General features: G+C 32.3%; 1 protein-coding gene across 1 annotated transcript; it reads left to right on the top strand.

The window, feature by feature from the left end:
* The first annotated feature begins 4051 nt into the window (after positions 1 to 4051).
* LOC136079465 (uncharacterized) lies at positions 4052 to 5824 on the top strand. The gene is made up of 3 exons (XM_065795204.1): positions 4052 to 4394; positions 4440 to 4654; positions 5363 to 5824. Exons 1-3 carry the CDS (start codon positions 4052 to 4054, stop codon positions 5822 to 5824), a joined length of 1020 nt encoding a protein of 339 aa, XP_065651276.1.
* The last annotated feature ends 8613 nt before the right edge of the window (positions 5825 to 14437 follow it).

Raw genomic sequence — 14437 nt, 5'->3', positions numbered from 1 at the left:
AAATTTTTCAAGGAGGATTACTCGAAATGCTATTTTATATGCTGTTAAAATTGCAGCTTGAACAGCAAACAGTTGTTGAGAATAGGACTCACAAAAAGAAACAACTGGACTTCGATTCAACAGAAGATGAACAGCTTACTCAGGCTAAAGATCAGTGGCTGGCAGAATTGATTTATACTGTAGTGGATTCAGCAACTGCAGTTCTTGTTGACAAATTTTCTTCACAGCGGATATTTTTAGAAAGCATAGACATCTTTTATTGAAGAATATGAGTGAAGATCTTATTCATAATTTTTATAACCCTAATTCTCAAGAAAGTATTCAATCAGTGCTTGAAAAATTTGAAATTGGTACCAGTTTAAATGAATTCACTACTGAAAGTGTTGATTTTTTGGAGATCTACAGAAAGGCTGCTGAGAAGGATAACAAAACCTTGCCTTTTTTCCTCACCAATTACAATTTTATGCTAAAGATTATTTTAGATGTTGTATTCCACTCTGTTGCAGTACTATAAAAGATATTTAGTACAATTCCAACAAATTCAGCAGAGTGTGAGAGAGTTTTCAGCAAACTGAAACTTGTCAAAACTCCTCTAGCAAATAGAGCATGTTGGGGATCGTGTTCTCTTGTTGAAGAAACATGAGAAAATGTGGAATTTGACCCATTCCGACATAATAAAAAACTATGTTGATGCAAATGAGTTACGTAATATTTTGTATCCATGAAAAATTCTTTTTAGTATGAATATAATTTTCCTTATCGGCTTATTTGTCTCTTGTTAAAAGTACTATACTGGGCCCCTTTTCTGGAAATTAGTACCTGCTTTTTAGGTGCCACCACGTCTCTGGTGTATACGTATATTTTTTGGGAAATATATATAAAAGAAAGATATATATTACTGATATGAATCTCTAGTGTTTGTGTATTATTTAACGATATAAACATGGCGCTGTGAGTAGGATCAGTATGATGTCCCAATTGACGTTAGACGATCCAGATAATGCTGAAGCCTGGATAAGATGCTTTTTAGCCTCTACTCGATCAAAAAAGTTGAAAGACACAATAAATGGTGAACACGAGGTGACAGAATTATTTTTATCCAAGGCAGGAATTGACGCGATAAAAAAGATTTCACGTATGGTGTATCCAGAAGAGTTAAAAGAAATGATGTTTAATAACATTAAAGTTTGTATTATGTCCCATTTTAGACCTCAGAAGTGACTAATAACACTGTACAACAACGAAAAAAAAACCGGAAATGCCATTGACACTACCTTATGTATTTTGATTTGGAGATTACGAAAATGATGTCCGTTTTGTTGTGTGACCCACCAATTTTGGTTAAGTTCACATTTTCAAATTTTCGATTTTCAATATGAAAGTTGTCAATGTGATTTTTAATATATTTATTAGCAGTTGTTTATGATTTATTTATTAGCATTTCTTTATCATATACCTATTTGCATTTGTTTAATCTTGTATTAGACTAAATGTAAGTCTGTTTTATTTTAGATAAACTACAGTTAGCCAAGTAATATATAGATATAATACAGTGTATTTTGAAACAAGAAATGCCCAGAACTTGTAAAAATCAAGCCGACAACTTTTGCTACATTTGTGGCGAACTGACTTTAAAGAGATGCAGACGAAGATTGACACCACATGTGAAAAAACTGTATGAACTATACTTTGGTTGCAAAGTCGGCGACCAGGATAAGAACTGGGCGCCTCATGCATGCTGTGTGAGGTGCGCTAGTTCACTATCGTCGTGGGCGAACAGGACTGGTGAAGGACCAACATTTGAGGTGTTAATGGTGTGGCGTGAACCCCAAAATCATTGCTCAGATTGCTATTTCTGTTCTGTTAACATATCAAGTCGCAATTCTAAGGGTAAGAAAGCTATAGTGTACCCAAATCTACCTTCAGCTATTCGTCCTGTTCCTCATTCAGCTGAACTCCCTGTTCCTGAACCTCCATCAGAAATCCCAAACACGGACAATTCTGATTCAGACGAGGATACTGATGACAATGATAGTTACGAGTTGCCAGAAGATACAGAGCGTTAACCCCACTTCATAACAGGATCTGACCTGAAAGATCTCGTTCGAGATTTGTATTTAACAAAGCAACAGAGTGAATTGCTAGCTTCACGTCTCCAGAAGTGGCATCTGTTGGCTGGTGATGCAAGAGTGTCGTCATTTAGATAGCGATCATGGGAACTGCAGCAATACTTTTCTATGGATGAAGAACTTTGCTTCTGTAAGGACATCAGTGGATTATTTGATGATCTAGGAATACAATATGATTCATCTATGTGGAATTTGTTTATTGACGCATCACTTTATAGTATTAAGGCAGTATTACTGCATACTGGAAATGTGCTGCCTTCCATTCCCATAGCACATTCGGTAACCCTGAGGGAAAGCTATGTGAATATATTACTTATTCTGGACAGAATTAAATACAGAGATCACAGATGGTCCATATGTGCAGATTTGAAAGTTGTTGCTATACTAAATGGATTGCAGGCTGGTTTTACTAAGTACATGTGTTTCCTTTGCAAATGGGATAGCAGGATGAAATCAGAACATTATATGAGGATATGTTGGCCACAACGAGAAACATTTGAGGTTGGTTCCCATAACGTCATTCATGAACCTCTTGTGGATAAAGAGAAGATCATCTTGCCCAATCTTCACATCAAGCTTGAAATCATGAAACAGTTTGTAAAGGCGTTAGATCACGACAAACCAGCATTTCAGTATTTGCAGACCAAATTTCCTAAAATCAGTGACGCCAAAATTAAAGAGGGCATTTTTGTGGGGCCCCAAATACGAGAACTGATGCTGGATGAAACGTTTTCGGGAACGATGGATCAATATGAACTTGCAGCATGGGATGCATTCAAACGGGTGTGCCAGGGATTTCTTTCTAAAACATATTGCACCAAATTACGCTGATTTGGTAGACAGATTATTTGCATCCTATCAACAACTGGGTTGTAACATGTCGCTGAAGCTCCACTTTCTTCATTCCCATCTTTCCTTCTTCTCTGTCAATGGAGATATATATGATGAAAATGGCGAGCGCTTTCATCAGAGTATTGCCACAATGGAAAGCAGATACAAGTGAAAGTGGAGCCCCGCCATGCTTGCAGATTACCGCTGGAATTTGCAGCGCAATGAACCCGATGCAGCATTTAAACGCCAGGCTAAATACAATTAAATACAAGTAAACAATTTGTGTTAAAAGTGATAATAAACATGCTCATACACTTATTCATATGTATAGAAAAATGCATCTTGCGTTATCTTACTTTAAATCGTTATTACGAAAAATTGTGACGTGCTACAGCATAACTGATTACATATTTGGAATCAGCACGTCTGAATTAATAAAGATAACCTAATTTGGTTCTTATTTTTTTCAAAAAGTTAAAAATTGTTGTACAGTGTAATTGCTGAAAGAGTTAGGTTTTTAGCCATAAAACAACAAAGTAATGAAAACGTTGTATCATACGCACAAAGATTACGGGAGGCAGCACGTTTTTGTAACTTTGAGAAATTAGAAAGAGATGGACAAACCGCAGAAGATGATCTGATTCAAATGAGACTAATTGATGGATTTCAATCTTCTGACCAAAGAGTTAAAGCTCTGGAAATGCTACAGAATGGAGAATCACATAAATTAGGAGCATGTGTAGACTTCATAAGACAGATTGAAGAAATATATTCATTTAATATGCACAACAGTATTGACTCAATACTGGACATTTTCGTGGACATGAAACGTGGACGTGAAATGCTGGACATTTTCGTGGTAGGTGTTGAAGCCCACAGTATTTGCATTTATATGGTTTTTCTTTATTTTTGTCCATATTGTTAACTGACGGGGTTTCAATATCCTTAATAATTGAGAATATTGAAACCCCGTCAGTTAACTATATGGACAAAAATAAAGAAAATGTCTTACCACGAAAATGTCCTACCACGAAAATGTCCAGCATTTGGATAAAATTGCAATAAATGTGGGAAGTTGAACCACTTTAAAAATGTTTGTAAATCATTATCAAATACGAAAAAAAGTAGATGAAGTAGAGACCGATGTTTCAAGTGTTTATTCTATTAACATGAGCAATTTAAACTCAGTAACTAATGTTAAAATAAATGATTACACGATAAAAATGCAAGTTGACACTGGAAGTCAGGTCACTATTATACCAAGAAACTTTTGGGAGTTAATGTCTAAACCTAAATTGCAAAAATGTTACCTTCGTCTCAAACGATTTGATGGCACAATTATTAAAGTTTTAGGCGAACTTGAGGCAACATTAGAAACCAAAACTAAAATAAATATTGTACGTATTATTGTTGCAGATTGTACAAAGAACCACGGTTTGATTGGGATGGACATATGAAAAACAAATGCAACTAATTTAGTTAATAGTGTAGAACCTGTTGTTAGTGCACGCTTAGTAAATTATAAAGCAAATATTATAATAAAAAATGGTATGCAACCAAGTTATTTTGAATCTCGACCTCTTCCAATTCATATACAACCATTAGTAATAGAGAAGCTCAATGAAATGATTCAACAAGGATTGCTCATAAGAGTTCCACCTGGCGGAAGCAAATGGGCTTCACCACTTGTTGTTGTGAGATAACAAGACGGGGATTTACGTATATGTGCAGATTATAAAATAGGAGTTAACCAAAAGATTTGTTCAGATTCATACCCGATTCCTAATATTGAAAATGTTTTTCATAAGATGGCAGGAATGAAGTATTTTGCCAAAATTGATCTTAAGGAAGCATATCACCAAATTGAGATGGAAAAGATGCACAGGTCATAACGACAATAAATACACCTATCAGATTGTTAAGATGGACATGTTTGCCTTCTGGAATAAAAATTGCAAGTGCTATATTTCAAAGAGCGATTGAATCTACTGTTGGGGACATTATTCCTAATATGATTATATTTTAAGATGATATATGTGTTGGAGGTAAAAACGCGGAAGAACTAAAATGTAATTTGATGAAAATTTTAAACAAATCAGAGGAATCAGGGATGATTATAAATAAAAGTAAATCAGTAATGAAAACTAAAAGCCTTTTATTTTTAGAATATGAACTGTCTGAGAAGGGAGTTACTCCAGATCGTAGTATAGTTAACAAAATTCTCCAAGTCAGTCCTCCCAATGATAAAAAAGAACTTGAATCGTTTATTGGATTAGTTAATTTTTATGGTCGACATATTAAAAGATATGCTGAAAAGATTTTAACTTTAAATAAATTGAGGAGAAAAGGAGTTGCATTTGAATGGAAAAAAAAAACAACAAAATGCGTTTGATTTGCTAAAGAAGAACGTATCTGAAGACTCTGTGGTAAGTATTTATGACATCAATAAAGATCTTGAATTAACAACGGATGCCAGTGAAAAGGCGATATCTGGAATACTATCACAAAATGGTCACCCTGTTCTTTTTTCACGATCTTTGTCTGATGCAGAAACAAGATATTTTAACATAGAGAGAGAAGCACTGGCCATAGTGTGGTCCACACACAGAGCTAGACATTTTCAGATTGGTAGAAGATTTATGCTTATATCAGACCACAGACCTTTGGAGTTCATATTTGATTGTAACAAAGAACTTCTGAAAGTGACTTCGGCAAGAATTTTAAGGTGGGCTTTGCAAATGATGGCCTTTGACTATGACATTAGCTATAAAAAGGGAGAGAGCATTCCTCATGCAGATGCATTATCACGATTGTCGTTCTTTCGCAAGATGAAGAGGATATTCAAGGGACTTTTATACACTTAGTTCAGTCAGAAATTGTAAACCTTGAACAGATTAGGAATGAAACAGAAAATGATAGACTATTGATGGACATTAAAAACAGAATTAATAAAAATAATTGGAGCAGGTGCTCTGTGGCAGAAAGACATTATAAATCGAACAAGCATAAACTAACTATTGAGAAAGGAATTCTTTGTAATGGTGACCTTATTGTACCTCCAAAGACATTAAGAAGGATATTTATCCAATCAGTTCATGATGACATACATTGTGGAATTATGCAAACTCGATGTAGATTAAAATTAGAAGCATGGTGGCCTGGTCATTGTCAAGATGTAGAAGAATATGTAAAAAATTGTGAAAAATGCGCTGAGATAAAAATCAAAAATCAAAAAATAACACATACATGGCCTAACGAAAATAAACCTTGGTGTAAAGTTCATATGGACCATGCCTTTGTAAAGAATGTTGGATTATTTTTGATTTTAGTGGATGCCTTCTCTGGATGGCCTGAAGTTATAAAAGTTAGTAATCGGGAAGCTCTCACAATTAAGGCAGCACTCCAAATTAAGCTCACACAATTAAGGCAGCACTCCACTTTGGTATCAGATAATGCTGCAGAATTTCATGATACTGCTCTATACCAATGGCTGAAGAAATAGGATGTTTACCATATAAGACCCCACCATATCACCCACAATCTAATTGGTTTGCTGAAAGAATGGTGGGGACAGTTAAGATGGGTTTAAAAGCTTACTCGACAGACAAAGGTTTAGTAGGCGGTTATCTAAGTCGTATGTTACTTAGTTATAAAACAATACCTCATGCAGGGAGATCGAAAATTCCATCTGATTTGATGGGGAGGCAGTTGAGATCTCCTCTCACCATGAGTTTTGAGACTAGAGCACCGTTATGGTATCGCCAGAAGCCAGATTCGAAGCCAGAGCCAGCACCCTTTATTTCTCAGGCTGGCCAAAACACTCCAATCATTATAAGAGACAATTTTGGCACATTGCGACCTATTGACACTATTATGGGTAAGGATGATGGTCATTTTAACGAAATACTTTGTCCCATTGACAGAGAAAAACCTGATACATGTAAAGTCTCTCTGCCCGATGAAGAACACGTTACAGAATGTTGAAGAAGTACTAGATCAACCAGAGGTCAAATGGCAATACATTTCAGGGATGTTGTGCCGTAAAAACCGACTACAAGTTTGCGGACGACCAGCAAACATCGATGGTTACTACGTGGCATTATTGTTGATGTTTTTTTATATATAGTGTGTACGTATATTTTTTGGGGAATATATATAAAAGAAAGATATATATGACTGATATGAACCTCTAGTGTTTGTGCATTATTTAACGATATAACATAAAAAAAGTTTTTATATGCTTATTTATTACAACTGAGTTATACTAAGTTGAACACTTTTTTGTTTTCCATAACTTAATTATAAAATGTTGGATAAAAGTATTAAGCTCCAGGTCATACGTCTTATATGATATGTATCTTATGTATATCTTGTATTTTGCAGCATGTTTAAAAATATTTCTGCTTGGTGCACTCTGACTGTTAACAATATTTGCATACTAATATGAGTAAAAGTGACTTCAACAACCAGGATGTGTTTTTGATAAATATTAGTAATGACAGGTTAGTAAATATAATTATAATAATAATGGTAATAACTTTTGTTTATTAAAATTAGTGAAAGGCTTATGTATGATAGAAATGTATGAACTTTGGGGGACAAATGTAATGGAGTAAATATTACTCTTGTTTATTACTATGATTAGAGTAATGTAAGAAAATATTTTTGTCTAAAAAAAATTTCGCAAAAGTCAATATTTTCTTAAGTATTAAATATTATAAAAAAACACTCCTTGAAAAAAAACAAATAATAATTAAAATAAAAAAATGAGTATTCAAGTATAAAAAAAACACATGTATTATGATAAAGTATATACATCACATTAACTATGTTGTTTGTTAGTTAAGGGTTGCAGCTGATATTTCAGCTCTAAACTCGTTAGCTTCAAATTCAAGCTGTAGCTGATCCAGTCAGTTCAATCAGCTTGATAGATGATAGTAAAAGAGAATAATACTCCACAAATCCACAAATATTTTATATTAAAAAAACATGTAGGAAATTATTTAATGAAAATCTAAAATAGTGACAACTTAAGCATACATTAACAATTTTAAATAAATTTTGCAAAATGTTTTTGCTGTTTATAAATGTTGCTGTCAGAGCCTAGACCTAGGACTCACAATTTTGGGCGACCCAAATTGGATTTTTAGAGATTTGTTTAGAAAGTGGTGCCCAAAAACCTAATTCCATTTTTGATTATCTACCTAATTTTTTGGTAGAGTTCAAAATTCTTCCTAAAGATGGTTTTATCTGTTAACATATTGAGTATGAAATCAATCTTGCTGTTATCATGTGATCACCAGATAGAGCATTTGTTAAGTGTATTAGGGGCACAATGGCTATAACTGATGTAAGCATTCTGTTCAGAAAGAAGAGTGGTGTGGCTAGATAATACTCCCACATTTTTCATCAATTTTAACCACTGATTCAGATTTTTGTCCTCAAAAGCATTCTAAACATCTTAGTGGTGTGTTAAATGGAATTAAATTTTGACATGGTGACACAGCTTCTTCTAGACTTTATGCATCTATTATGCTTAGAGGTATGCGAAGACTCATCAACTTATGGTTAAATGGCCCAAATGTTGGAAATTGTTTCAGATTACAGTCAATACTTTATCTGGCGGATTGTTCCAGATATGTAATTAAATTCCAAGAAAATTTTCTAGTTAACCAACGTCTTAATTAGATATTAAAAAATGGAAAGCAACTGAACTTAGACTTTTTTTTAGTATACTCTAGGCCAGTTGTTTAAAGAGGATAATTTATCCAAAAATCTATTTAAACTTTTTAGTACTTTTAGTTGCAGTTCTTATTTTATAATGTTTTATTTTGTTAAAAAGATATGTTGATTTTGCTTCTCAGTTACCAACTTATTTTGTGCAGTTATTTGGTGAACTTTATGGTAAGGATCAACTAGTTTACTATGTCCATTCTTTAATACATATGGGTAATTCCATTTCAAATCAGCAGGCTCATGTCACCCCATGTTTTGGATTTTGCTAATTTTTTTATATGTTATATGGTTTTTATAAAAATTAAGTAAATCTTACAGTTCTTCAGATATTCAGGAATCATATTTCTTGTTTATGCTGACTCAGCAATACAAAATACTTTTTTGTTGTTAAATAGCAATATTTTATGAACCAAATGAAGTATCATCCTGAAGTTTTTTACATAGACAATCTTCCACATGGCGGATACCAATTTCAAGTTGTAAATTACATGTAAATAACATGTAAATTAGATAATGAAGGCATATATTTTGTGGTATTTCGATGGTCAAAATGGTATGTCACCTTGATCATTATTTTTGAGGTATTGTTATAACTTACAATATAGGTATCAAACATCACAATTAATAGAAAATATATTACTGCATTTTTAAACTTTTCTAAATGCAGCCTTTTAAGTAAAGCTTATATATATGCTGAGTCAGCATAAAATTTGTTGCTAACTTATTTATGACAAAATAAGCTATATCTTAATTTTATGTTGTAATAAAATATTGTTAAAGTCTTTTTGAGGGCATTAAACAATTTATACTTTTTTTTTTTTTTTATTGTACCTAGGGAGGGCTCATGGTCTAAAGGGAAGGATGGGGGTAATTAACCATTTTACCACCCCCCCCCCTTTTTTTTTTTTTTTTTTGTGTTAAAAACATAAAGAAAAGTGACTAGGAGAAATTTGTAGCCAAATTGTGCCAATTACACATACAAATATAAAAATAATAATGCATTAGAAATTTTTCTAAAAATCTTTATTTTTTTCAATAATTTTTATATTTATACTTTATATTTTTTTCATATTACTCAGTTTCTGAAATTTTATATATGCCATCATTTGTTGTAGATGGCGAATTAATGGTACATAAAACATGATTTGATTGGACCCAGCACATATCTTTTTGTGCAGACCAAACAAAACTTGGGCTGGGACCATGTGGACGCATAAATTGAATTTTATAATCTCCTTCTCTTTTATCTTTTTTGGTTTTAATTCCAATATACCAAATATTGTCATACTTGCAAGCTACTTAATCCATATGATTATAAATAACCTGCTGCACAACCAGCTCATTTGGTATTTGCACAAGGTTAAATGTCTGAACATCAGTTTGTTGACTCATCCTTTTAAAAGAAATTGTACATTTATAAATGGTGGAAACATCTTGTTCCTGGCAAGATTCTTTCCATAGTAAATTGTGGTAATGATGATTGAACTTCATTTATTTCTGTTTTATAAACCATAATGAATTGAATGTTTTTTATATTGGTTGCGCAAAATTTAAATATCTTATTTGCATCTAAAATCTGTTCAGTCATTGTCCTTTTTAAACTGGCTTGTGCAGTTAGACTTTTTACTGTGCCCCCATTACCATCACAAGCAGATTTACCATGGCTTGTGGCAAAAAACAACAACCATTCACCATCAATATCAAGGTCTTCTTTGTGATGGCAAAGATTAATAAAAGTTCTTAAAGTTTTTATATTGTGCTGCATATCCATCAGTGAAGTTTTTAATATTATTAATTTGTGGAATATTTGCTTTAATTTAATTGATAATGAGCTGTTGTATTTTGTATACAAAGTATACATCATGCTCAACTTCATCAGAAAGAAAGCAAAATGACATAGATATCAGTTTACCATTTGATTTATAGTATATAATAATAGGATGAAGTGTACATTTTGGTTTATTCCAGTGGTAACTTTGCACCTCATCCTGAACAATAAATTGAAAGCCCTCTGCAAAGTCACCCAATATTATACACTCATTCTGATTTAAAAACTCTTTACAGTCTTTGAGGTACTTGGCCTGACTTTAAGCTATAAATGAAAGAGATGTAAGTTAATCTATTTTATTGCATTTAAGGCCAATAACTTCTTCAATATTGATTTTTTGATTGATCAGTGTAGTTCTATCAGCACCTTCCCATTGATTAATTCTTATTTATTTATCACTGTTGTCAAATTTTCCTGTTAAGAATTCTTTTAAAGCAGTAATATCAGGACATAGTAGACATTGATCTAACATGCAAGTTGATGCAATATCAAGTTTTTTTAAATTAATCAAAATACTCCCATCATCAAATATAAGTCTTTTTTGCATGTGTTGCGTGTACCCTATACTGACACAATAATTTTTCAAGGCATCATTTTGTGTACTCATCATTTTGATAAAAGCTATGAACTAGATCAATGGTTTTATAGGAAAGCGACTTTTCTTTTTTTTATGATAGTTGATACAAAATTTCATTTTTTTTTTTAGCTTCTCTAGCCTTTCGTATAAGGTAACCTTATGTACCGTTATGTAACAGCTGCTGCATAATTTTCACCCAGGTACAACAGAAACATCTTGTGTTTTAAGAGTTATTGCCATTGATAGCAATATCTTCACATTTCCTAAAAAAAAAAAAGAATTATTTCTAAAAACTAATATCAACTAAGCATTATTGTAAAGAACATATTAGTATATTTATTAATTTATAAAACAATTGAATTTTAAATTTATAAAAATATTTAAACTTTCTTCTTAAAAAAGCATTTTGTTGTCTTATTATTTTTTTAGTTTATTTAATTACTATTTAAATCATTCTAATCATGAAAATAATATTAAAATTGCCTTTTACGTTTTTCTTTCGATTTGTGTGTTTTGATTTGTGTGATTTGATTTTGTGTATTTTTGATTTTTGTGTGATTTGATTGTGTATTTGATTTCCATGTTTTTTAAATAGATAACAGCATTTCTGAAATTTTCTTTCAAATGTAACTCCAAAGTGTTCTCTATGATAATAGCAAACAGTTGTAAACAATTTTCCACAATCAATTAAACCAGCTCTCTATAATAACTTGTGTTTTTCGTGACTTGAAAATGTTGATAGTTCTTACAGAACTTGTCTTCTTGTTAAACCTTGCTTGTGACAAGGTTTAACAAGAAGACAAGTTCTGTAAGAACATTACATTCTAATCCAATAGAACACTTTTACATATTTTCCAACTTTTAAATTTATTCAAAAAATCTAGTTTTGAAATATTTGACAAAATAAATATTTTTTAGAAATACCATTAACATTGTTTAGTTAATGGTAAATTATTTATACATTTTATTATAATATCCATATAATTTGACGTGCCATATTATATGACTTTCTCTTATACATGATTAAAGGGTAATTAATATTTATTTTATTTTATTTAAAAGCATATTAAATGTCTTAATTGATTCTCTATCAAATGGTATATAATTAAAACTCGTTAGGTTAACCAGTCTTGAGTAATAGTTAATTTAATTAGAACATACCTGTATCATAATGTAGCAAAAGTATAGGGTCAACTAAAATTTAACAACTTAAGTTGAAATATCTCAATAAAATGTTATCCGAGCGATCTAAAATTTGGTGGTTGATTTCTTTCCAACTATATAAAGGTTCTTACGAAATTAAAATAAAATTATCATTTTTATATCTTAAGTTATTCACATTGGTAATTATTTGTTAAAGTAAAAAAAAGGGTTGCTGAAGGGTTTACAAATACATCTGGTAATGTTAGTGTTAGTAGAGGGATTGTACGAAGATGCCTAATTAAGTAAGGCTTAGATTGCTATGTTGCTAATCGAAAACCACTTTTGCGTATCTCAGATCGCCTAAAAGAAAATAATGGTGTAGAGGAAGACTTCACTGGTCTGTAGAGGACTGGGCCAAAGTTATTTTGAGCGGCGAATCCAATTTTGAGGTGATAAATTGCAAGTCAAGATTAATCATCAAGAGGCTGACTGGTGAAAAATTCAAAGAGTGTTTTTGTGTACCAAGGATACAAAGCGGAGGAGGGTCAGTTGGAATATGGGGATGCTTCTCCCATAAAGGAACAGGGTCATACAACATTTATAATGGCCGAATTAACCAGTAAAACTACAAAGAGATCCTCTAAAGTAAATTTTCTCCAACAGTTAGAGCTTTTTACGGAAGACGACAATAATTAATTTTTCAGCACGATTGCACTACTTAAATTTTTTTTTTTTAAACTTTTTTTCTTATTTTGTTTATAAAACCACTGTTAATAAAATTTTAAACAATTTAAATTATTAACTTTTTTCTTCTTTAAAAAAAAATTTAAATTATTAAATTTTTTTTTAAAGAAGAAAATAAAAAGACCCCACAAACACAATTTAATCTTGTGTATATATATATATATATATATATATATATATATATATATATATATATATATATATATATATATATATATATATATATATATATATATATATATATATAGTGTTCTCCGGAGCTGTCGTCTATACTCTCAAAACTATTCAACAAGTGCTTATCAGAGTCTTGTTTTCCAGCCTGCTGGAAAGCGGCATCTGTTATCCCTATCTTCAAAAATTCTGGGGAGCGATCTGATTCGTCTAACTACCGTCCCATAAGTCTTCTTCCTATCATAAGCAAGGTTTTTGAATCTTTAATTAACAAACACTTAATTTCTCATCTTGAATCTAATAACTTACTTTCTGACCATCAATATGGATTTTGATCTTCTCGTTCTACAGCTGATTTGCTAACAGTAATAACTGACAGGTTTTATCGTGCATTAGATGAAGGTGGAGAGGTTAAGGCCATCGCTCTTGACATTTCAAAAGTGTTTGATAAAGTTTGGCATGCTGGTCTTCTCCATAAGCTTTCTTCTTATGGTGTATCTGGCAACATCTTTAAGATCATTGAATCCTTCCTTTCCAATCGTAGCATAAAAGTTGTCCTCGATGGACAACACTCTTCTTCTTATTCTGTAACTTCAGGGGTTCCTCAAGGTTCTATCCTTTGCCCTATACTCTTTTTAATTTACATTAACGATCTTCCAGATATTTTCACATCTAAGGTGGCATTGTTTGCTGATGATACTACCATTTATTCTTGTCGCGATAAGAAACCAACACCCTCTGATTGCCTGGAGGGGGCATTTGAGCTTGAAAAGGATCTCACTTCTGCTACAGCATGGGGTTCACAGTGGCTGGTGAACTTTAATTCAGATAAAACTCAATTTTTTTCTGAATTAAAGTTCACCAGCCACTGGTGAACTTTAATTCAGATAAAACTCAATTTTTTTCAGCCAATCATTATTGCAATAATTTAGATCTTCCTATATTTATGAACGGTGATGTACTCGATGAGTCACCTACTCTTCATCTTCTAGGATTAACTCTTCCAATCTTTCTTGGAAACCATATATCAAATCGGTTGCAAAATTAGCATCTGCTAAGGTTGCATCTCTTTATCGAGCTCGCCACTTTCTTACTCTGGATTCTATTCTCTACCTCTATAAATCTCAAATCCGGCCTTGTATGGAATACTGTTGCCATATCTGGGGCGGATCTTTTAATGATGCCCTTTCTCTTTTAGACAAGGTGCAAAAACGCATTGTAAACATAGTTGGACCTGCTCTTGCAGCCAACCTTCAACCATTATCACATCGTCGTAAT

The sequence above is a fragment of the Hydra vulgaris genome, chromosome 04, assembly GCF_038396675.1.
Source record: "Hydra vulgaris chromosome 04, alternate assembly HydraT2T_AEP".
Taxonomy (NCBI): domain Eukaryota; kingdom Metazoa; phylum Cnidaria; class Hydrozoa; order Anthoathecata; family Hydridae; genus Hydra; species Hydra vulgaris.
The sequence above is the reverse complement of the archived record's forward strand: the minus strand, read 5'-3'. Positions and strand labels throughout refer to the sequence as shown.

What these genes read in the sequence shown, in the direction of transcription:
- LOC136079465 (XM_065795204.1), top strand. Translation starts at nt 4,052, where the DNA reads ATGTTTGTAAATCATTATCAAATACGAAAAAAAGTAGATGAAGTAGAG. An exon ending in AGATTGTACAAAGAACCACG is followed by an intron (nt 4,395 to 4,439) that starts GTTTGATTGGGA and finishes CAACTAATTTAG; the next exon opens with TTAATAGTGTAGAACCTGTT. An exon ending in GGGCTTCACCACTTGTTGTT is followed by an intron (nt 4,655 to 5,362) that starts GTGAGATAACAA and finishes GATTTGCTAAAG; the next exon opens with AAGAACGTATCTGAAGACTC.